Raw genomic sequence first — 25,802 nt, forward strand, 5'->3', positions numbered from 1 at the left:
ACACGTAAGTCCATCGGATTGGCCCGTCCCGCCACTTAAAATAGGTGGGTTGGGTTGAGATTTTTCCCAACCCATTTTAAAGGTAGGCCGGCTCGCCCCGTCTAATGGTGGGTTGTGACGGGTTGTGGGTCGACCCGTCCCGCTAGCCCGTTTTGACACCTCTAATTACGAGCAAGGTTTCGTTGTCACCTCGATTTAAATACAGGATTTTTTATCGAAAAAAGTTTATATCATTGCAGTACATCGAAAAATCATCAAATTTTGATAAATTAGGTTTTCGGGATGGGATTATGATAAAATGATATAATTTTAATTGTCATGTATTTTAAAAATAAAATAAAATATGTTGGATTTGGAGTTTCTTTTTATATTTTCTTTCCTCTCAATGTTTCCACTTTTCTTTCCAGCCCACGACTTTTGATGTGAGTCTTACACGTGTTGGGCCATAGAGGTAATTCATGTGGCAAAGTATTGACCACTATTAGAATTGGGCTAAGTTTTCTTTTTCTTTTTTTTTTTAAAGGAATTGGGCTAAGTAGATAAGCCCAATAATATTCAAATCAAGGGTAAATTGAGGTTCAATGCTTTGAATAATATATATCTTAGTTAATCTTTGGGAAAGGGTTTGGCAGCGCTTCTACGAAACAATTCTCGGTTTTTTCTTCATAAAATTTCAAATTTTTGTGAATAAAAAACTAAAAAGTGCTTCCTAGAAACTCTTCCAAACACTACCTTACTATATTATTATTGTAGAGAACCTCTAATTAACTAAATTTTAATTTATTAGTGAAGTTTGGGATGCAATTACGATTATATTCTAATTTAATTTCCAACAAAGCAAAATTAGTAGACAAATTAGTCATTTTATTTGGTCTCCCTTTTTTAACCATTATATTTTATCTTATTTGTCGAAATGATATTTCGCTATCTTTGTATTTTTAAATTTTTAGATTAGATAGTTATCACTTTTAAACTTTTGAATATTAAAAATAACATGAAAATCAATTAACATAAAAAAAATTATATATATGCACGCATCATGTGCAAGAAACGCTAGTATGATAAAATAATACAACCCAAATTGTATTAGAAAAAGTTTAAATTTATTTAACAAAAATAATTTACAGTTATTTTCTATGGAGGATGTGTAGTACAAAACACAATTGTAAACAAAGACATCTTGAATGGGAAAAAAAAGATTTTCAAAATAAACAAAAAAAAATCCCTGCTTCAAAAATAATTTTTGTTAATTATCAACAAATCCAACAATAAATAATTTTTGAAGCTCTTAATTTCAATACAATCTCTAACAAGTTTTGAACTTTTGCACAAAAACTACTTAATAATGAAAATAATACACACAAAAGATTGGTATATACGTTGTACGCATACAACGTGTGAAAAAATAAATATTTTAATCAATATCAATTTTCAAGAAACTATCCGTGTGTAACTTTGACTCTACCCATGCGGTATTATCCCATGGGTGGTGTGAAAGTATTTGATTGGTCCAATCATGTGGCCTCATATCAATCATGTGGGACCCACATAATCTAAACCAATCACACCACTCCACATCACCCATGGGATATTACTTCATGGGTAGTTTCGAAATTTCCACCCACACACATGAAACTTATGTTTAATCTCTATTATTCAAGTACGATACTAAATAAATGAAAAAAAACACACATTAATGGAATCATATATATTTATATTTATAATATTATATAAAATATGAGAATAAAAATAAAAGACAAAAATTATGTGGAAGAATAATTATGCACAATAATTACTCGACGGGGGTTAAAAGTGACACAAATCAAATAATTATGAGCACACCCCAATGCCACATATTAGAATGGACATTATTGCTATGGCCTTAGTGGACGAGAAGAATTAATTGTTTGCGTGGGCCTAAAAATTAACTCTCGGGGATAAGAAAGAAATCAATTTTTGCCACTCTACACCAAGCCATTTTTTAAATTTTTTCTTTACTACAATTAATAACTTCCAAAATCTTGATTTTTTCTTTCTTCATTTATACATTTATTTTTGTGTTGAAATTTCACATCTCGCAATAATATTTGTTCTATATGTATCTTCATCTATTTTTTTCTTCTTGAGCCTTTGATTTAGTATATATATATATATATATATATATATATATATATATGGATATAAGTAGATCATTTTTTTCTTGCTATACCATTTTTTCATGATAAATGAATACACACACATATATATATATATATATATATATATATATATATATATATATATATATATATGTGTGTGTATTCATTTATCATGAAAAAATGGTATAGCAAGAAAAAAATGATCTACTTATATCCATATGCTCATTTTCTCAACGACGAAATTCAACATTCTTATATCATCTAGCTTTAGAGCAATAAGAGCAGAAAAAAATTATATTATCTTTATCTTTCCATATATTATTTCGTCTGATTACACGATGTGTGGTACCGTGTAGTGTATTATCATATGTGCCGTGTATGAATGGATGAGGAGATAAAATCAAGATATGAAGAAACAGCAATGAGACATCGTGTACTAATGATTGCTTCACATCTACAACTCCACTCAATGAAGATTAAAAAAAACACAAACTTCCATCCATAAAAATTGATAAATATAATTTACAAAAAAAAAAAAAAAGAAAGCTAATTAATTAAACTTGATGATGGTTGGCACATATGTGGTCCTAAAATTAATATACACACATCAATGGATCTTTACATGTTTCCTCCATAATCAATTCCTCATGTGAGCCTAAAAGTGAGGCCAAAAGAACCGTTTGAAAATCCAAGAGAAACCTCACTTTCGGCATACAAAATCCTCATATTTTTATTCCCTCCCCCACACACAAACTTTTTTTTAACACATAGGAATCATTCTATTCTTCCCTTGATGTGTCGTTTTCCGCGGTAAAAGCGAGCTGTCGGACTCTTATTGGCAGGCCTTTGGGGAAGTCGACGAATGGGAAAGCGACGGCATGGTCCGGCTCGGCTAAGATCCATCGGAATCTGAGGACTAGATGGTGGATGAATAAGGCCATTTGTAGCTTGGCAAGTTCCGAGCCCGCGCACAGCCGTGGTCCTCCACCAAATGGCATGAACGAGTTGTTCTTTGTGGTGCTTGAGTTCGATGATTCTCCCCTAGGATCACTCTGTGACACAAAAATCATATGTGGTTTCTGTTTCAGCTATATTTATTATATCGATAGTTATGCTGTCTTGGTGCTTTAAGACAACCAATGCACTCATGCATCTATACAATTTAATGAAGATGGCGACTCTTTTGAGGGCAAAAAAAAAGTGAAGCCTTGTGGTTTTTTTCTCCATCAAAATCAAACGGATTAAGAAAAAACATTGGAAAAACAAAATGTAACTTACTACATCCTTATTTAATTCGTTTTTAGCATAGTAAAGGAAAACGATACCAAATATAGAAACTGAACTTGTATTAGAGACAAGCGGAACAAGAATGAAAAAATATATCTAGTTGGGACGGACGGAGTGATTGATCTCATATGAGTGAATCTATACCATATGTTATATGACCTCTTATCGGTACGACCAAATTCTATCATATCTTTTACCGAAACTAAAATTTCATGCATGTAATATTAAAATTCAAAGAAAATTCGAAAAACAAATAAAAGATCACACAAGCATGCAACTGAGGGTTTGGTCGATGCTCCGGATCATCTTTGCAGATCAAATCAATTGATCTGCAAAAGAGATCTGGTCGTCCGATCCCCACCCGGGCAGGTAGAATCGACCGAAACGCAAGTGTCTGCCCGGGTGGGTAGCATCGACCGAAACGCAACTGAGACATTAATAATAAATGCCCAAAAACTCATGTTAGATGGTCTTATGGTCTAATCGAATAAACGATCATTGAAAAATTATTAATTTTTATATCAAACATATTTTCCACTCTATATACAGCTCGAATCAATCATCTTACGAACAAATATACGTGAGACCGTCACCTACTAGTTAATAAAGGATGGCCTGATTTGGTAAATTATCAAGTAACACAATACAAAATGATGAAAATGAGAAATAAAAATGGGTTAGAGTTGGACCAGCAAAAAGAGGGTTCAATCAACAGGGAAAAGCAATCGTGCAAGCGCACGTGCAACCCCACAATCCACATGGGGACTTTAATTATCAGTCTCCGCCCCCTCCCCACACGCACGTGTGGGAGGCAATGATTGTCTACGACCGCACCCACTGTTTTACGGTGGGCCTCCGCCTCCGTACGCGTTTCTGCAACATCCATATTGATCATGACTGTTCATTATGTGGGCCCCTAATCTTCAAGGTCTCCGATTTGCTAACAATGGGATTCTATTATTTATTTGTATTAATATTTGTTAAATAAATATATTCCGAGGTCCACTCGCACTAGCATCTAAATAAAAATAAATAAATATCGAGTTCGATGCTTTAAATTATAAAAACCTCACCACCCAAATATATAAAAATAAAATGAATGCAATCTCAGTATTATAAAGATAATTTTTTTTTTGAATTTAACCATTTGTATTTGTAATAGCCATAATATATATTAAAAAAAACATTTTGAGGTATTTTAAAGCAGAACTAATTTTTTTTAGATGGATTTCTTATTCAATCCGACCTATAAAAAAGTATTAATTTTTACTTATTCATAGATAAGATCAAATCGATCAATCTAACAAAAACATACTCATTTTTAAATATTTTCACTACCTTGGAAGAAGCTATCCCAAATCAACGGCTTTGATAAATCTCTTATCCATTTATTTATCCACAAAGTTTAAAAAATAAGAAAAAAGACAAACAAATAAACAAAACAAAATGAAAGAAGGAGCAAATATCACCTATTCACACAAAGTTGGTCAATCTCCATTATTTGCATTTCCACCACATACGCTTTTATCCCAAATGCTGAGTCGCATCTTATTTCCTATATTTGTCTATGTAGATTAGATAAGTACAAAATGATTAAGGGATTGTTTGCAATCACTAAAAAAATGATTGTCTGATTTTGATTTTAAAAAATCACTTTCGTGAAATTGTGTTTTAGTTTATACTTAATTTAATTAAAATTCAAAAGCTAGTCATATGATGATTATGATTCTCCAAAAGTGATTCTAATAAAAAGATCAATGTCAAAATTACTCTAATCACTTATTTATCAAACACTAACCAACTTTGATTTTTAGATTTTCACATTTGTTTTCAAACACTACCAACTTTTGATTTTTCTTAACGTTTTTATAATCTATAAATTTAATCACTTTTACAAAAGTATAATCTTTTTCAAACACTCCCTAAGTTATTTAAACTATGTTTATAATTTATATTTACCATGGAAAAAAATAGTATTATCTAAGAAAGTATATAAATATAAGATAACTCATATGTTTCATGAAATTACAAGCATGTATCAAACCAAATCTTTATATCAAAAGTTACAACTCATGATTTGACGTATATACATATATAATATAATTATGTATTTGATTAATACATAGATAGATGATATATAATGCCTGATCTATCCACTCTCAAGTGACAATCCACATGTATATAATGAATAGACATAATCCAAGAATAGAATTCATATGCTATTTTGAGCTCTCCCATACCCCATATGTTTCAAATATGGTGATATATTTTTTACTAAATCAATTAAAATATTTATTATATACCTAATTATTTAAATGCTTCAAACTCCAATACATATTGTCAAACATAATAAATCACATATATATGTGGGAAAAAATAGCATAAAAAAATGGATTATTTTGAATAACAAACCTGCCATCTCCATGGATTGAAGTGCCAAGGTTGGTCAAAAAGTGAGGGATCTAAATGCACAGCAGCAATCACAGGCAACACCTTCCACCCACATGGAATGTCATAACCTTTTCAAATATCACAATTTTTGTTTTTTTGTTAAGAAAATAATAATCGATTTATTTAGTTTAAATATATAAAAGTGAGACAATGTATTTTATATTTTAAAAAGAAAATGTGATTGGTTTTTTTTTTTAATAAAAAAATTATAATCGACAAGAAATACTCTTACCTTGGTACCGAACATCTTTTAGGGCTTTTCTATGTAAGAACCTTACAACATTTCCAAGTCTTAATGTTTCGCTTATAACCTGAAACATTTGTAATACAAACAAAAGTCATTATGGAGATGAGTCGGGTTCAACCTATATATCCTTAGGGCAGAAAAGTGATACTACATGTACACGAAAAATTACACATTGAGTTATACATTACATTTGAAATTATATAACTATACTTCATGTATTTTGAAAAGAGTTTTTCAAATAAAATAGAGGGATAATTTTATAATTTCAAGTGTAATATATAACCTAATGTGTAACCCTTATGTGCATATAACATTTCTCTCTTTAGAATATTACTCGAAGTGTATATTCAACAATTCATATCTATTTTTATAAATATAATACATGGGGTCCATGCATGGTTTTTATGTGAACTGCGCGTATGAAAATGAATCAGGATCATTGGATGCAATTTTTAAGATGATGCTTTTACTCCATGATTTTTTTTAATTAAGTGAACTGCACACCGTATGCAAATATTTGAGTTTGTGTTAGCATAAGAATAAAACTCTAATACAAAACAAAATTAACTTCGACATGTGGGATCCTCACATAGTCAAAGCAAAATTGGACCATTTGATATAATGTGAGGATATTATCCGTCGTGTTATACACAATTTGAATTTTCCAGCATTAAAATTTTATATTTGAAATTGCTACATTTCATGGATAATAATTAAAACTCTATAATCAAAATTCATAGTTTGGTTTGTTTTTTTTTTTTAAAAAAAAACAAAACCTATTAGTTTAGTTTCTATTGATGGAGAAGGTTATTTTTGTAAACTTACGCATTGTGTGAACTCCATTTTCTTGTAGTCATCCCAAGTAAGTTCCGTCTCCCCTAGCTTCACTTTCTCTCGAGCAATTTTCAAGTGTTCTTCCTGATTAAAAAAATTACGAAAGACTTGAATAATCATAAATTGTGCCGTCAATATTATGAAATAAAAATAAATAAATTTAATCAATATATTCTTTATAATAAATAAATAAAATAAAATTTTTTCCAATGTTATTATGTACGGAGGCGTGATTATTATTATTATTTAAATATAATGGAGTGAAATTTTTATTTTTATCTAACTAAACAACACAAATAGAATATCACGAGATTTTTGTTTTTGTTACTAGATCAACAGATCTTCACCAACGTGGACCGTAACCAATTTTATATATCACGACATAATTTTTTAATTTTAGTTTCACAATCCCTAACTAAATCTTGATCCAAAAAATTATACCTTTTAAATTCAACACAAATATGTATGTGGCAGTAATGTCACTAATTAAGTCAACTCATTCTTCCCCGAATATGATATCTAATGATAAGTTTAAACCAAAATCAAACACAACTATTACCCCAAAAATAAATGAAAAAGATAACGAATAATAAAGGCCTATAAATAAAATGAATTGATGAATTCGGTTTATATATAAAAAAAATAAACCAACTGACAAAATAATTTGGTTATATATTTAAAAAGAGAAGAAGCATAATTAAATGACAAAAAAATAAATAAATAACGAAGAAGCTTTACTCTTAATTGGTGGACCGCAGTGGGAGAAGCCTGCAGGAAGTAAATCGCCAAGGTTATAGCAACCGACGATGTCTCGTGCCCCGCGAACAACAAGCTCAGCACAAGATCAAGAATCTGTTCTTTCGACAGATTCGAATTCCTCAGCACCCATCCCAGCAAATCATTCTCTTCTTCCTCCCTCTTCTTCTCCATCCTCTCCTCCATTTTCTCTTCGATGAACTTGAGAATCGTCGATCGAGACTGCGTGCGTGTGCGTGTGCGCGTGTATATCATCGAAACTTTTAAGAAAGGCCCGAGTTTGAATGCATGATTTTGAATATATGGTTTGATTTGTTTTAGTACCTGTAATGCTTGTCTGTAAGCTGTTCCGGGGAAGTTGAGTGGAGCAGAGACGACTCCTTTCATGAAGGTGATGTACTCTTTCTTGAGCTGTTCGGTCTCTGTTTTTCCAGGTTGCAGGCTCATTATATGCTCTGCCATTAGATTGAATGTGAACTGCGGGAAAACCAGAGAAAGATCAGGGATTTTCTTGATATGTATGTATATATAGGAGTTTTGGTTTTGTATTTTTACCTTCTTGGCTTGATCTTGGGCGAAGATTATGGAGTCATCCATCCAAGAGTTTAGGACCAAGAGAGTGTGCTTCTCGACTTCGCGTAAAAGATGGGTTTTTAGCCTCGCATTGCTGAGGAAATTCAGAGAGATGATCCTCATATCCCTATGCATTTCCCCAACCAAAACCAACATCGACCATTTCCCGAGAATCCCGCCGATGCTTCTCGGGTAACTACATTCAAACAGTTTGCCTTCGTTCTGGAGAATGAATCTGTTCAGTCCCGCGTCGGCTGACACGATCGTCGGCTCGCCGAATAGGTGGGATTTGTAGATTTTCCCGTATCTGCATGACACAAGAATCATCATCAAAGATGAAAAATCCAACCTTTGGTTGGTTGGGCTGCTGCTTAGTTCGTGGGATTTGTTTATGTTTAACAAACAGATGAATTAAACCGAGAGAATCACCTTGAAATATGTTCCTCCATGAATTTCCCCACTGTGGTGGCACGATACGGCTTCAAATAGGCGAGAGTTTCGCCAAGAAACGGCCAACCCATGCTACCTCTGGGAAGATTGAAAGGTTTTCGTCTTCTTCTACGGAAATTGAAGATCATCAGAGCCAGGCATACAAGAAACAGAGCGAATTCCAGTCTCAGCTCCAATCCCAACATGGTTTTCTTGTCGATTTTTCGATGAAAACAGATTGTTTTTTGAGGATTCGAAATGGGTTCTTCGCCTGCTTCCTTCAAGAGTTTACTACATAAAGCAGGCGGATTCGAGAGGAAGACGAAAGTAATTGAGAAGCTTTTAAGCCAATAACCTGACATTTATAGGCATTAGTTTCTGGTCCTTTTTTGCAATAAAAATAAAAATTATAATAACATTTATTATTTTTAATTATTATTATGAAGTGAGATTTGATTTTTTTTTTTAAAAAAAAAGGTTAAATGTATGTTTAAAATGTATCCGAATTTGAAAAACTTTATCCTTAGATTACATTGATCAAAATATCAGATCAAATTTAAATAATGATCTTATTACGAGTGAATCTATATATATATATAGAGTTTCGATCACATGAGCAATTATTGTGGGCAATTACGTGAGCAACAGCTGCTTGCAATCACTCATTGGATGCACAAAATGTCACGTCAGCTGTTGTTCACGTAGTTGCCCATGGTAGTTGCTCATTCGAAACTATATATATATATAGAGAGAGTTTTTTTATGGTGCCCAACACTATATGTCCACTTCATGCCCACCATTTACAAGTCAACTCATCTATTGTACTGGTCAACTCATCTATTGTACATGGTGAGCATGAAGTGGGCATATAGTGTTGGGCACCATAAAAGAACTTTTATATATATATATATATATATATATATATATATTTATTTATTTATTTATTTTAAACAAAAAAAGGTTAAATGTATGTTTAAAATGTGTTCTTGCAAGCCACCTTTTACTTTACGTTCGTGCGGTCTACACGACAGCATCATTTTGTCCATTCTATGATTAGGATTAATTTCAATTAATTTCATAGATTATTAGTTAATTATTAATTAATTAAATAAAACAAACAAACAAGCTGAACTCAGCATTCAACTAAATAATCAAGGGTATAATTTTTCTTATATTTTCAAAAATATCACAATACGAAAAAGTGACAAGGAACAGCTTGTGTAATTTTTTATGATTTACCGGGATGATTTTAACCTACCTATACAGGTAAATTATATATTTTTTACTAATATCTATTTTAATTTTTTTATATAGGTGACACAAGCGTTGTGTGTACATAAGATGAGCTTTGATAATTTGAAATTACATATAGATGTGAAATTGCATCGAGATGAAATCATGGGAAATGGAAAGTAGACATTTTCGGATAAATTTTGGGATGAAAGGGAGGAAAAAAATGAAATCATTGGAATTGGAAGTGGAAAATTTGGGAGAAAATCTGGGATGCAAAAGAGGAAAATTAATAATAATAAAATCGAGGATCACACTGTATATACAATGAGATTATACATTGAGTTAAAAAGTGCATGTGAAATTACAAATTATCTTAAATACACTTTTGAAATATTTTTTTCAAATAAAACGTAAAGATAATTTTATAATTTAAAATATACTTTATAACACAATTTGTAACTCTCATTTTATATATATATATATATATATATATATATATATATATATAACAATTTCTTAAAATAGATAGTCACTTATCCAATGAGAAGTTGAAGATAATTTTATGTGAATATGTGAAATAACCTAAAACGAAAGAAAGATATACTCATAAATTTGCTCAATGTTTCACCGAATTAATTTTTTTTTTTTTAAAAAGCTGGTACCATAACTCACTCTGCTATAATAGAATAGTAAGCATGATTATTAAACTTATGATTTTATATTTATAAATAGAATTTTATTATATTTTTATATAATCATGATTTATTGGTCATTCTTACGGGCATAATGATAGAGGTACAACCAATATCTCGTATAACGATATTTTACAATAATTATATGATGAGTTTTACTATATATCGATCGTGATATTTTGGCGTTATATCGAGAGATATGTGTTCAATGTATCATGAGATTTGATACATAAAAATTTTATATTGATATTTTTATGGTGTAAGATGTGTTGTACAAATTTGGTTGTACATGTAACATTACTTTTCTAACAGTTATTTTTTTTTATTGTTATTCCTTCCAAAGTGACATGTATTTTGTTAATTTCTAATTAATATTTTTTTAGCAATGCTACATTTACAAAAAATTTTGTACAACAAATCTTACAACACAATGTAAAAATGATATATATCAAAATCTCACAATAAATTGAATACAAAATTTCACGATAAAATAGCAAATCTCACGATATAATTGTTATAAATATCGTTGTACACGATATTTGTTGTACCTTTAGCATTATCCATATTTTTTACTCATAAACCGTCATAGACGGATGTTTACTTTGGAATAACAAACTACGCATATTTATTTTTTAAAAAAAATATCTCCAAACTCTTTTTTAAAAGAAAACGTTTAAGATATTGATTATGATTAAAATTTTAAATAATTACTTTTAAAATTTACTAAAATAACAACTTCTATTGGATAAAATAAGAGATTTTTTTGCTATTTATTAAATTACCATATTAATACTCTAAAGGGTGTGTTTACTTGCTATGATAAGTATATGATTATATTAATAACCTAATCAATTTCATGTTTACTTGTCTTTTGAGGGCACCTATTAGCTCATAAAACACATTCATATTTACTTAATTTTAACTTTAAATCTTGATGATTTATCACAAATAAATAGTGTGATAAATAATCATTTTTAGCTAATTATGTTTCCAATTGAAAAAAAATACACTAATATCATTTACTTCTTAAAAAAATAATATACGAAAACCCCACTACTTTAAGATATATTAATACATTTTATTTGATTTTAATGTATGAAACATCCATTTAAAAATTATAAAACACTAACGAGAAATGCACACACAAAAGAAGTTTTCTTATAAGTGCTTTTTTTTTAAAAAAAAAAACAAAAAACAAATCATGAAGTTAATGGGAGTTTTTAGTGGAATAGAGGATGTGGAAAAGTGATTGGGAATGAAAGGGTAAAACGAGAAGAAAAGATGGTGTCCTCACATAGTTAGTTTTTATAAGCCTCTCAGGTATTATAAAATAGTAGAGATAGTATAGATGGATAAAAGTTCTAATAATTTAAGATATGATTAATACATTTAATTGGAATTTATTATTATTAATGAAAAAAAAATTAACTCAATTTATTAATTTTTGTTTAAAAAATAAATAATATTTATACTCAATAATTTTGGTCAATTAAAATAATTTACATGTGAATTAATAATAATTTACATTCTTCAATAAAAATCACAATCTCAATTTTAAAAATAAAAAAAAATAAGATTATATATTACAAGCAAATGGCAAAATTATAACTCATCACTTAATCATAATATCAAATCACAAAATTGAATAATCAAAGTAAACATGTAATTGCCTATCCATCATTATTCAACATTCTATAAAATTATTTTTAATAGTTTTAGACTGCGTTTACTTAGTGAGATATGATTATACATGGATAAATCTTACTAGGATTATTAAAATGAGTTTAATGGATATAGAATAATAATGGATAAACGGTAACATGTTTACTGATGATGGTCTACTGTTAAACCAGGGCCCGGGCTATCAGGGTAGTGTTGTGGGCCTGATGTGGTGACCGGGCTAATGAAAGTGATATATGAACTGCCCTTCCTTAATCGAGATGAACTGCACACCAAAGAAGGGGATAAAAAGCACGTTAGTGGGACGCCGGAGGAAGTTCCGGCGGGGCCACTCCGATGCTTAAGTTAGACTTAGAAATAGAGTGGGCTTTTTAGAGAAAAATGAATATAGTGCTTTGGAACTTTAAGTGAACATACCTCTACCAATATCTGTGACCAGATATTTAAAGGCCTTGGAGTGAGAGTGTCACTCCGCAATTCCAGGGTAGTGGCCACGATCTGGATCGTGGGTGTGGTAGTTGCCCATGTTTGCCTGTCACGTACGATGAACCCGGAAAGCTAGGGTTGGTGATAATCGTGGGGATCATGCCCCTAAAACACGGGCCTTATATAAGTCCTGCAGACCTGGTTTTTCGGGCTCCTGGGGCTACTGGGCTACCTTGATACAGCCCTACCAGTCTGGGTCATTCGTGTCCCGGGCCCCCTGGCTTACCGGGACATCACTACTCATCCCAAAAATAGTCGGGCTAGAGTCTTAATCGCTGTCCCGACTTACGGTTCCGCCACCCTTGCTTTAATACAACCCTGTAATCCCTGACTGTTTATGCCCCTGTTTCCCAGGGCATATGCGGCCCTGCTCCCCTGTCTTTCCGGGGCATCACTACTCAGCCCAAAAATAGTCGGGCTAGAGTCTTAATCGCTGTCCCGACTTACGGTTCTGCCACCCTTGCTTTAATACAACCCTGTAATCCCTGACTGTTTATGCCCCTGTTTCCCAGGGCATATGCGGCCCTGCTCCCCTGTCTTTCCGGGGCATCATTTACTTAAAGTTATTAATTTTGACATTAAAGTAATGATTGGTGGACGAATTACAATTTTAGCCTCCACCTATTATAAATAATCTTATGTTTACTTTTGTATTCATAAAATTTGGATTAGATTATTTTTTAAAATTTTAAATTGGGAGAGGGTAGATTAGGTTATCTATGGATTTTTTTTCCAAAAATAATGATAAGAATGAGTTATACCTAGAAATATGAAGGATGAGATATCACGTCAAATAAGGATAAAAAGGTGAAATGACGGGCTTTGAGATTTGACGAGAATTGACTTTTTTCAAGTAAACAGATGATGATATTGGATTAATAAACTCATCATACCTTTATCAAGCCAAGTAAACGCAGATCTCACTAAGTTAACACAATCTAAGAGGTTGATACTTTATTATATAGTATATATTATTCGCAAAAAAAATATTCTTTTGTTACGATAATATCAGTACATCTGGAGACCACATGTTAATAACTATGTACAACATGTATCACCAATCTACACACGAAAAATTAACGTATAAGATTGATTTATGTTATATCCAAAAATGTATTAATATTTTTGTTGTGTTAAAATTGAAATATATATATATATATATATATATATATATATATATATTACCATTTAATAAAGCCTCAACCTCATATAAAAATTGATTTAATAATTTATGTGTGTACGTAGACTAAAATATCCCTCGATTTTATTGATTGATAAAACATTTTGATGAAAATATCGTAATATACATGACTCATTCTAAATCCAACCTCTCATCCCAATGACTCGTGTTCTCCTCTCACTGCCTCTTATTTGCTGTAAATTATATTTCACACACAACGTGTATGCGTCGGCAGCTAGTATATGATGAAAGATAACAATTTTTAGTGATGATAAGTAAATTTATTGAAATATGAATACAAGGACATTTTTATATATCTATTAAATGGCCAAGTTAGTTACTTTAAGATGCCAGTGTATGATTATACAATAAGATAGTAAATCTGTTAATAAAATTATAGATACATGCAATTCACTAATTCACATAGTGTGACGAAATTATATGATGTTCGAAGAGTAAGTTGAATGTGAGTTGAACGATCAATTATTTTACAGAGATATTATTGCTTATCCGGTGGCTTTTGGGCCCTAATTGCCAACCAATGACAAGAAATATAGGTAGCCACTCGTGTGGGTGGCCCACTTCAAGATGACCACGTTTCCTACCCAATCATTGCCCAACTATTTAATTTTAAAAATTAAATGTTTCCTAATTAAATCAAATATTTATTTAATCCTTACTTATTATCAACTAGTCGATTCTTCTACACACTTCGATATTAATGAGGCACCAACTAGTGTAGGCCCATAATTCAAAGGCCCATTACTACCAAACCTTTGATTAGACAAGACTACACAAATAATGAAAGCCCAAGATCTCCAATGGGACAAACATTCTTGATTCTACTATTTCCCAATTTTAATACCATTTTCTCCATTTAGTATAGAGCCAAGGTCTCTATTATAATACATCGTCCCCATCTCTACCAAGATTTGTACTTATCATTGGAAGGGACATCTCTATATTTTTTTATTTATGGTTGAATTGTTCAAAGACGCGTATGGATAAATGTGTTTTTTTTATGCGTAAGAAGAGACCACAGATAGATTACAGTGATATTTATCTGATGTAGATATTTATAATTTAAGTGCGGTTTTTTTTCATGTAGTTTCTTGATTGGGAATGTATTACATGTGAAATTGCATGGAACGAAAGTATCTTTTTGTGACGATTTGTGTATGATTTTCTTCTGTTTTGCCTGCAATGTTGATTTTTCTAATTGTATTCGGTTTCTTGTCATCCAAACATAGCATAAGAGGATTACAAAATGGTAAATTATTTTTGGGATGTTGAACTTGAAGCTCGATTAAAAAATTAATGACAAAGACAAGCTATCCTCATAATTGTTAATGCAATCACTTCATTAATTTGATTGACGTGAAACTATAAAATATCCTTAGCAAACTCTTATATTGATGGGAATTTGAGTCATCATTTTTTTTTGAAAAGAAAATTATATTTATATCTCCAATAATTGATTTAATGTAGTCTTGCACTCTTACTAGCTACTAAAACACCTTTCAATATTAACTTTTTGTCCATTCACATGGATGGACCAACAACTAATCATTAACCGGGATGAATATTAAATTTGAACAAAACTATATTAAATTCTATTTTTTAAAAAATAATTTGAGTGCTTAAAAAATATATTTATAAAAAATTCATTTTTTTTAGAAAAAAATTACCATATTTTTATTAGAAAAAATAATCGTTTTTGAAACTTAATATTCAAGGGCATTAAAGGAAAAAAAAAATGAAGTTTTTCTTAAGAAAATTCGATGTTATCTCATGAGTTTTAAGGATAGAATAGGTTTGCGTGAGACGGTTGGATCTATCTCTATAAAACGGATCGATCCGATTCAAAATATATAATGAAAATAATATTTCTTTTACATAAAATAATTTTTTTTTCATAGATCAGGTCGAACCAGATACCTGTCTCTCAAAATTTATTTTTGAGATGTACAATTTCATACGAATTTGTGCTATATATAAGAAATATTCAAATGCGAATTTCAAATTCGCATGTTCTTGCTAATTGTTAGGAGATGTAAAACTATACTCTTATATATTTTTTAAAGCAAATAATATGTATGACAAAAAAAAATGCATTCCTCTTATATCCATTTTTAAATATAACCAAAAAAATTAGATCCATAAGATATATTCAAATATTTTGTACCATTTTCTTCCCCAAATAGAGACAAGATGCATAACCAAACAAAGCTTTATACTTTGACTTATCAATATGTTAGATACTATTATTATATGACACATTTAAGTTGGGAGACTCCATGTACCTGAACCAAATCTTTGAACCTAAACTCCCCCAATCAATTGCAAGTAATTTGTTTCTTTGTGTGTGAGAGGAAAATGACATGGGATTTTGGCTTCATTATTATTGGCCAAATAAATAATTAAGATTCTTCGAGAGTTATTTATGTGTCTCTACATTTATCAAGATTCTGAAGAAACAACTTGTTTTTAATCCCATTGGCCTCACGATCATCAGTTAGTTAGATGTATATGATTGGATTATATTTTACATTCTCATGATTGTTATGAGCTACTCCTCTGCTCTAGTTTATATAACATTTGTTGCTACACAAAAATATTCATGATTTCGATCAACTTTCGACTATTCTAAAAATAAAATTGGCAGACTAGTTATATACATATATTTTTATGTGTATTATATATAAATATTTTATATGTTATACGTCCGTTATAAATATTTATTTGAGCATCGTTGAAATGAGATTTATCAACTATTGGATGTATGATTTGTCTTGTGTTTGTTTTGTTGGTGATGGGTCAACTAGTGATGTTATTACTAATACCAAATTTTGTTCCCATTAGCCGACAGCTAATTCCTCAAAACAGTCTCCAATATCTGCTCATAAAAACAAGCAACCCCTCCATGAAAGGTCAATATCCTAGGTGCCAAGTTAGAAGAGCACAATGGACAAATCAAACAAGAAAACAAAACACAAACCCGAGAATTATTTTTACTTCTCCAAAATATAATCAAATATTTATTATTACTGTATATCAAAAACACATTTGACTAAGGATCTCTTCGTCTAGTGACAAGAATGAGGTCCGAGATCGAAACCGATATAGTCTAAGATTCAATTTAAATTTATGATTTTCGGTTAATTGTGTGATCTATATCAGAGGATACATATGTTGACATTGATTTTTTTTTTTCTCGAGTCTATCACTTGACATTGTCTCGTGTTTTCATAAAATTTTTAGGTGGAAAAGAGACTCAAACTTATAACCCATGCGGGATAAGTAACTGAAGTAATGCTATCTCACGAAAATTTACCTAATTTTGAACTGTTCCTACTATAAAACTTATTGATGAGATAAGTCATCTGTGCAAGCGTTCGATTTTACAAGAATCTATTTGATTTTGTAGATCAAATGTGTCAAATTCTATGCTCCAACAAGTGTATTTTTATAATCGCGAGTTAGTAGAATTATACTGCGGCTTAACAATTTGTAAAAGGATCATCTTTCTTTTTCGTTTTTCAAGTATCATGCAAGTGCATATGGAGATTAATACAAATTGTTTTGGTTCATGGATATTTTTCAACATAAGCACTTGCTATTAATTCAGGAGATTCAGAATTTTAAAGCCTGAAATATTGACTGCAGATATATTCCGTTATATATTTAATAAACACATGTTAAAAACACATTATAATCATCCATATTTTACCTAGACAGAAAAGTAAAGAAATATCATATCATGAATTTTATGCCTTGGAAACTCATTTTGTCGAAAGGACAGAAGCCCACTTCCTCTTGACAGGTTGGAATTTGGATAGTTTCCAACGTAAAAAAAAATAAAAATAAAACAATGATGATGATAATAATAATAATAATAATAATAATAATAATAATAATAATACTTCTCTCTCAAAATAAAAAAAATAAATAAATAATAATAATAATAATAATAATAATAATAATAAAATAATAAAACAATAACAATAAATCCTACCGACTAAATGAATCCTTCTATACCAATTTGACATATCCGCTGCTAGAAACGTGATCGACCATGTGATAAATAAAATATATAATACACAAAAACTCTGATCTCTAATCCCATTTGACTAATGAAAAATATTATTTTTATGTTCAAAATATTATTTTTCATTGTAAAAATATCATTTTTTATTAATCAAATTATTAAAAATAACACTTTAATCTACTATACATATTGATTTGCGTGAAAAACGCAGGTATAAACTGAGTAGATATATTTCCGGATATACATACGTCGTATCGTTAAACAGCAGATTTACTCCTTATTTATTTTGTATAGCATTATACCTTTCAATAAAGTGGCATCAGCAAAAGAAATTTGCTTTTGAGGGACTCGAAAAGATATTATAGAGAACAGAACATGGAGCATTTAGAGCTGGGGATGGGACTGTGCATGTCACATCTCAGGGGTGTCGATTTGAGATGAAACAAAGACAACCATTAATTGTGGTTTAACTTTTAATAAAAATGATTTAGCCTCCAACTATGTTGTCTTAATGATGTCAATGTATTCACATAGTTTAAACTCAGTGGACTTTTAACTGGCCACTGATTTTGGCTTTTAACACAATTGCTAAAAGAGCGATCACTTTCAAATAATAATTTCGAGTCTTCTATATAACAGAGGATTCAAATACAATATTTTACTCAATTTTTCATGCATTAGCGAGCTATTCGGCAAAATTCTTGAACATGCTCATCATACATGCAACTCAGAAAACAAAAGAGTAGTTCCACACGACCTCGTAGAGCACGATAGAGCTCTAGACTTGCGACTCAAAAAAAGAAAAGAAAAGAAAAGAAAAAGATTGGTACCCCTACCACAAATTTAAATATCACATCGGACATAATAATACTACTTTATATCCCAATCAGAAAGACAGGACAAAAGAGTTATTTGCTTTCTTCTACAGAGTTGTATTCAAATAATAAACCCCATCTCCATTGTATTGTATCCATCATTTTTTACATGCATTTGGCCCAAACTAGTCGAAGTCAACTAGATAGATCAAGCTGTTCTATTCTATGTAGTTTTAAATTAAACTTTCATTGACTACACTTCAGAATTCCGTGTTGAACCCAAAAATAACCTGTAAACAGGACCAAACCTCTTGATCATTCAATGGTTAAGAACATGGCTGGACCACGTAGAGTACAAACACGTAAATTCAGTAACACCGTACAAGTAGAAGGAGAATAAGAAAATGCAACTAAAAATAACATAGATGTTGGCTCAATCTTGTAATAGTAATCTAGGAGAAAGAATGAGTCTGAACTCTATTAATTGATGACTAGAACTTGGAGTGTTAAATTAACTTCATACAAATGTTGAATTTCACGGGATACATCTGATTGTTCAGAAAGAAGAGTATTAACTTCAAAGTTCAAACAAGTCAAACTCGAGGGCCAAAAACTTGCGGATTCTGCTCTAATGACCATCAATTTGTTGTTGGGAAATTAATTCTGAAGAAAATCCGAAACTGCGGTATATTGTTGAGTTGAGACACGTAAAGGCAAAAAAGAATAGTACCATTTTCTTGCGTAAGGCTCGCAAGTTCACCTTACTGACGTTGCAGCTTTGAACTTTCAGCAACTAATCAAGAACCCCTTGTTAACATGGGTAAATATGTGCCAGTTGAACAGATGGAGAACTAGATGATGTCACGGGAGGGCGAAATGGCCAAGGCAAGACGCTGGTACCTAGAGAAGGGGGCGTAGGGAATGGAACCGGTCTCATCGAACTAGAAGAAGCAGACTTTGCATCTGTATCAACCCTTTTTCCCCTCCCTCGTCTTGTACTGTAAATCGATCTCCATATTCTGGGTCGAGGTTTGCTTCGTGTCTGGGGGTTTGTGGACAGGAGAATTTCCACTCGGGACCTGTGGTTTCCAGAAGGATGGTGTTCCAAGCATAGCAGAGTTATAAGTCCGGTGGAAATTATCTTTCTCGGTATTTTCTTTACCTTTGTTTTGATGGGACACACTCAAGATTTCACTTGGCTTTGCATGCTTGTCCTTGTCTAACAAAACTGCTTCAACTAGATCGGCTTTGGACGAGCGGCCCGCAGAAATAGAAGCGGTTGGAAACGCTTTCTCTGGAGGGACAACTGGGTGATAATCTAATGGAACAAGGTCATCCCAATTTTCCAATAGCTCCTTGTACACTTTGCGCAGAGTCACTTCTGTTAGGCCAGTCACTTTACAAATTTCAGCCTGTGTTTTGCGTTTATCTTCCAACTGGCAAGCCAGATAGATGGCAGCTGCAGAGATGCTGATAGGGTTACGTCGGGTGCAGAAGCATTTGTTTATAACTACTTCGCCTATGTGCGTTGCCAGCTCCTTTGATCAATCATCAACAAAAAATTACAGACAAAAGTGTAACAAGTTCAGCGAGCGTCGTAAACATTTATCGATCGTGAAAGATGATTGACAAGTACCTGAGCAGATTTGTTGAGTTGGAGAAGTGTGCAAAACCGCGGCATGTGCACAGATATGGAGTTGCTATTGATAGGCTGGCTTAGTTGTAAAGCTTCTCCAAGAATTTTGATGTACTTTCCTATCTCCTTTTGGGGTAAATTTGCAGCAATGGATATTTCCTGAGACACAAAATGAAGAAAACCACATGATAGAAAGGAAAACATTGGAAATTATCATCTTACGATGTAGCAAAATTGAGACCCAAAAAGAGAATCACAATCAACACTTCAAGAGAGAACAAGCAAGAATAGCCTAATAAGGTATAAGTGAGAAAACAAATGCACATACGTGGATGATTCTACCGTTGATTCGAAGATGTGGCAAAAATCATATTAAATTGCTCAACTTACTCAGCAGCGGTCAAGACAAAAACCATTAGTAAGAGCAAAACATAGCATGGACCATACACATACCACCTCTCACCCATCCCAAAACCAAGCAAAATGAGGGGGATAAAAAAGGCAAAGCAGTTCAACTGGAAAAATAACTCAGTCAACCAGGGGATCCAAAAAAAGAGCATCTTGCTCTTGTATGCTAATTACCAACATTCGCTCGATATAGAATCCATGAAAGAAATTTGCTCCCTGCACTATTAACTCACTGTTTCCAGGAAACCGCAGTATGCTACCAACCATTTTCAAAGATCACCAAACAAGCACAGCGAGGAAACCTTCCAAACATATATATGTGTTGGTGTGACAGAGAGCCTGTAGCTTCTAAAACATAATTTGGAGGTAAATATTTTTACTTTCTTCTGGAAACATCAATAGTGAGCCTAAGATTGGCCTTTCACGTTCACGGAACCATTGCAGCTGCTTCGGCAGTCATCCGTTCAAAATTTACAACTAAATGGGATGAAATTTTCACACTTCGTGTATCCACATTTCCATAAACATGGCTACTACAGAACTTACACAGCCCCAATTTGCATACAATATCCAAGAAAATCAAGCCTAAAAAATTAAATCTTTTTCACTCAAATAATGCATACATACCTGGAGCGTCCTGGGTTCTTGAGCTTCTCTGATGGCCTGCACCAAAGCAGCAGTAGCAAGAGCCTCCACACTACGATTCCTCAAGCAAGTGGTAGAAGAACAATCCCTGAACAACTGAAAAGCGTGCTCCGTAATATCACAATCCAGCCCTAAAATCGACGCCACATCAACAATCTGCAGGTACGCCCTTAAATTGTCCACAACCACCGACGGCCCTGAAGGGTTTGCCGCCGAGGACGTAGTTTCCAGGACCCGTTCCAGCTCGGCTAGGTGCCCCGAGAACGAGAGCGAAGAATGGGCGAAAACAGGGTAAGGCTCGAGGGACCAAGTAGAAAAGGCGGTGATGAACCCTGTCGGTTCGAATGGGTCATGGTCGGAATTTCGAGGGGCTTTAGGGACGGCGGGGAGGTCGGAGGTGACCAAGCAGAGAGGGGAATCTTGCGCTCGGAGGTGGAAAAGATGGTGAGGTAGTGTCTGCCGCTCCTCGACCACGCGGCCGCATGAGGTGCACTCCGTTATATTCCGGCCGGAAGATGTGGTGGCGCAGCGGCCTTGCTCGGAGGAGCAGTAGGGGCACCGCATTTCGGATTCGCGAATCGTAGGACGTAGATGATTGATTGAGTAGCTTGCTGTGCAAAGTTACAGTCAACACCTAGGCAATTCTAACCCAAAGCAATACGAAATCAGCCCGAATCTGTTCAAAAACGTCACTTGATCAAGGTAACTCACAAATTTCCCGGCCCGCTGTTTTTATTTGACTTTCCGCATCTATATCTATTCTATTTTTCAATATTATATTATATTAATTTTGCCTCAACTAAAATTATATATATATAATATGTTATTAGGTAATATCGGATACATATAATTAAATTTTGGTAATCTAATAAGCGTTTCAAAAGTAATAAGCGTTTCAAAATCTAGATCAAAAAAACATTTTTTTTTTAAAAATGTTTTTTTGGTTAACAAGGTATTTGGATGATCAAATTTAAGTACTTAAAAAACACTTTTTAAGTTAAAATAACACTTTTTTAAAAGCTAAAAATTGTAGCTTAAAAAACATTTTTTAAAAAAATATCTATTAAATCCAAACGGACCTAAATAACCCATAAACTAATGGGGCTTGGTCCAATTATCATTTGAAAAATAAGAGACGATATTACCAACTATGTGCATAAAAATTACAATTTATAGCATTTTAAAATAAATTTTTATGTGGGAAAATCATATTATTAACTCAAAAACTGCGAAATATAACATCAAACTAAGTTTTGTTTATTCACGATCTTGATATATAATTCCATAATATTAATATTTAGACATTTAATTTTGTTAGAGCTTAAAAAAGTTGATTTAAAAAGGTTAAACAAAAAGAAAATAATTTCGAAATATTATAGAACATGAGTGAGTTGTGGTAAGAGATATCATGAGTAATGTAAAGATATTTGATACTTAATAAAGTAAGTGAAAAGTGAAAACTACAAGTCATCTCCTCTCAGAATGATGGAACAATGAAGAATGGAACCATTTCAGAGGAAATACATTTTAGAACTCATAATTTGGTTTTTTTTTCTTGATGGCAAATTGGCAATACTTAGCGAGCTATTCGGCAAAATTCTTGAACATGCTCACTATACATACAACTCAGAAAACAAAAGAGTAGTTCCACACGACCTCGTAGAGCACGATAGAGCTCTAGACTTGCGACTCAAAAAAAGAAAAGAAAAGAAAAGAAAAAGATTGGTACCCCTACCACAAATTTAAATATCACATCGGACATAATAATACTACTTTATATCCCAATCAGAAAGACAGGACAAAAGAGTTATTTGCTTTCTTCTACAGAGTTGTATTCAAATAATAAACCCCATCTCCATTGTATGTATCCATCATTTTTTACATGCATTTGGCCCAAACTAGTCGAAGTCAACTAGATAGATCAAGCTGTTCTATTCTATGTAGTTTTAAATTAAACTTTCATTGACTACACTTCAGAATTCCGTGTTGAACCCAAAAATGACCTGTAAACAGGACCAAACCTCTTGATCATTCAATGGTTAAGAACATGGCTGGACCACGTAGAGTACAAACACGTAAATTCAGTAACACCGTACAAGTAGAAGGAGAATAAGAAAATGCAACTAAAAATAACATAGATGTTGGCTCAATCTTGTAATTGTAATCTAGGAGAAAGAATGAGTCTGAACTCTATTAATTGATGACTAGAACTTGGAGTGTTAATTTAACTTCATACAAATGTTGAATTTCACGGGATACATCTGATTGTTCAGACTGAAGAGTATTAACTTCAAAGTTCAAACAAGTCAAACTCGAGGGCCAAAAACTTGCGGATTCTGCTCTAATGACCATCAATTTGTTGTTGGGAAATTAATTCTGAAGAAAATCCGAAACTGCGGTATATTGTTGAGTTGAGACACGTAAAGGCAAAAAAGAATAGTACCATTTTCTTGCGTAAGGCTCGCAAGTTCACCTTACTGACGTTGCAGCTTTGAACTTTCAGCAACTAATCAAGAACCCCTTGTTAACATGGGTAAATATGTGCCAGTTGTCTGGGAATTGTTGATGGCGTGAGGTTCACATGGATAAAGGCAGTAACAATCTTCTGTCTCTTTTTCTTGCAATTGACTGCCGTGAAATTCTCAAGATATATGGAATAAGAATTGCAAGGAACATAATGCCAAACGATATCCAGTAATGTTTTAAGTAAAGGGTAACATATGATGATACTAGAAGCACAGTGAAGAGAAAGGCCCAAAAAATAGCCACAGCAACATCAAACCTGAATGAAGCAAAACGTAATTTTAATAAATTGCAAATAAATTATTAAGCCATCAAATTTAGAAGTACACTCTAATGCAATCCAAAATAGTACACGAGAACCCATGCCAAAGTTGACCTAGTTTCTGTTGTGTTGTTCCTCTATAGCCTTGAATAAACAGTTTGTTTCACAAATTTATGTATAATGCCTATATCCCAAGTATGAACAGAAAACAAGATCCACAAGGAAGCATGCCGCAAGTGTTCAAATAAGATGGTGGCACTAAAGCAGAACATTAAGAGTTCAGTGGCGGGTAGAAGGAATTTAGTATTGTGAAAACCAGTGACTAGAAGCCCAAATAAGACGAACACCAACATGAGGTCCTGTAAGTTACAGAGCCTCATGTTGGTGTGCTTCATATTTGGGCTTCTATCACTGGTTACAGGGCCTCATGTTGGAGTGCTTCATATTTGGGCTTCTACCACTGGTTACAGGGCCTCATGTTGGTGTGCTTCATATTTGGGCTTCTATCACTGGTTACCAGTTTAAGGAAGTTGAAGGGCCTGTAATGACACCTAATTGGACAATAATGGCAGTAATTATTAGCCATTATCTAAGGTATTTATGCATTCCTGTAACATCCGAATCATGGGGAGTAAATGGAGGTTAAATTCTGGGTTGAATTTCACCCATAAAAATACCCCCAACAAAGCCAATTTTTGAAGCTTAAGAAGCTTCACTAACACTTGGTGCATACACATTAGTTTTGGCACAATTTTTAGCTAAGACACGGACACCATTTCCAGCAAAAACAAGCGATTTTCAACAAGGCAATTTAGATGAAGAAAATTTTGGATTTTCACACACTAATTACATTCAATCACTTCAAGTTACATTGGCTACATAGGTAAGTGTTTCTGGTTTCTTTCATTTGTTAAATAATTTGTTTTTATATAAATCAGGGGCAGACATATTTATGCATTTAATGATTTAATAGTAGGAATTTATATCTAAAAAGAAATTGACGAGCATCAAATAATTTTGAACCAAATGTTTGGAACATGAATTCCAAACTTTGCTCTGCTATAAGCCTATAACCCTAATGTGGTGACTGGGGAGATCTAATAATCTTACTCTATTTTGATATGGTGGGAAATATTATCCTGTTATTTAGATCTCGATATAGTGGATGAAGCATTGTTCGGATTTTTTCCCAGATAGGTTAGTTCTAAGGAACTAGTTTTACTTAGCCACGAAAACCTCATTGTTTTTAATGCAAAAAAATCATTGTGACAGATTGCTATTTTTTCTGTTTCTCAATTTATGTTTTACATCCTGGATTTGGGATTGAAGTTTATGTTTTATGTCTAAACCTACACTGTATTATAACTGTTTGTACCATGAAGAGTGATTCCCGTCACTCACTCACCCCTTACACCACTTCCGAATGAGACTGCAACTGAGTTTAAGGGAGAGTGAACTCGAAAGAAAAAACACTGGGAA

The 25,802-nt window shown here is 32.5% G+C and overlaps 2 protein-coding genes across 7 annotated transcripts; both read right to left on the reverse strand.

The window, feature by feature from the left end:
* Positions 1-2,622: 2,622 nt before the first annotated feature.
* On the reverse strand, positions 2,623-9,024 carry LOC140880514 (cholesterol 22-monohydroxylase CYP90B51). Of its 6 annotated transcripts, none has more exons than XM_073285027.1 (9): positions 8,716-9,024; positions 8,269-8,593; positions 8,038-8,190; positions 7,696-7,935; positions 6,949-7,041; positions 6,109-6,187; positions 5,838-5,944; positions 4,895-4,980; positions 2,905-3,190 (listed from the first exon to the last, which is right to left on the reverse strand). In XM_073285027.1, exons 1-9 carry the CDS (start codon positions 8,919-8,921, stop codon positions 3,055-3,057), a joined length of 1,425 nt encoding a protein of 474 aa, XP_073141128.1. In that variant the 5' UTR covers positions 8,922-9,024; the 3' UTR covers positions 2,905-3,054. The 6 variants fall into 6 exon arrangements, with proteins under 6 accessions (XP_073141127.1, XP_073141128.1, XP_073141131.1 ...); XM_073285030.1 differs by having other exon boundaries at positions 3,055-3,190; positions 4,895-4,990; XM_073285028.1 differs by lacking the exon at positions 2,905-3,190 and adding an exon at positions 3,198-4,298.
* A 10,281-nt stretch (positions 9,025-19,305) lies between these two features.
* On the reverse strand, positions 19,306-22,211 carry LOC140880931 (plant-specific TFIIB-related protein 1-like). Its single transcript, XM_073285821.1, is given in 4 exon segments — positions 19,306-19,819; positions 19,821-20,387; positions 20,486-20,644; positions 21,521-22,211. Coding segments are annotated over 4 exon segments (1,467 nt in total). The 5' UTR covers positions 22,103-22,211; the 3' UTR covers positions 19,306-19,660.
* Between the last annotated feature and the right edge of the window lie 3,591 nt (positions 22,212-25,802).

The sequence above is a fragment of the Henckelia pumila genome, chromosome 2 (assembly GCF_033568475.1).
Source record: "Henckelia pumila isolate YLH828 chromosome 2, ASM3356847v2, whole genome shotgun sequence".
Lineage (NCBI taxonomy): Eukaryota > Viridiplantae > Streptophyta > Magnoliopsida > Lamiales > Gesneriaceae > Henckelia > Henckelia pumila.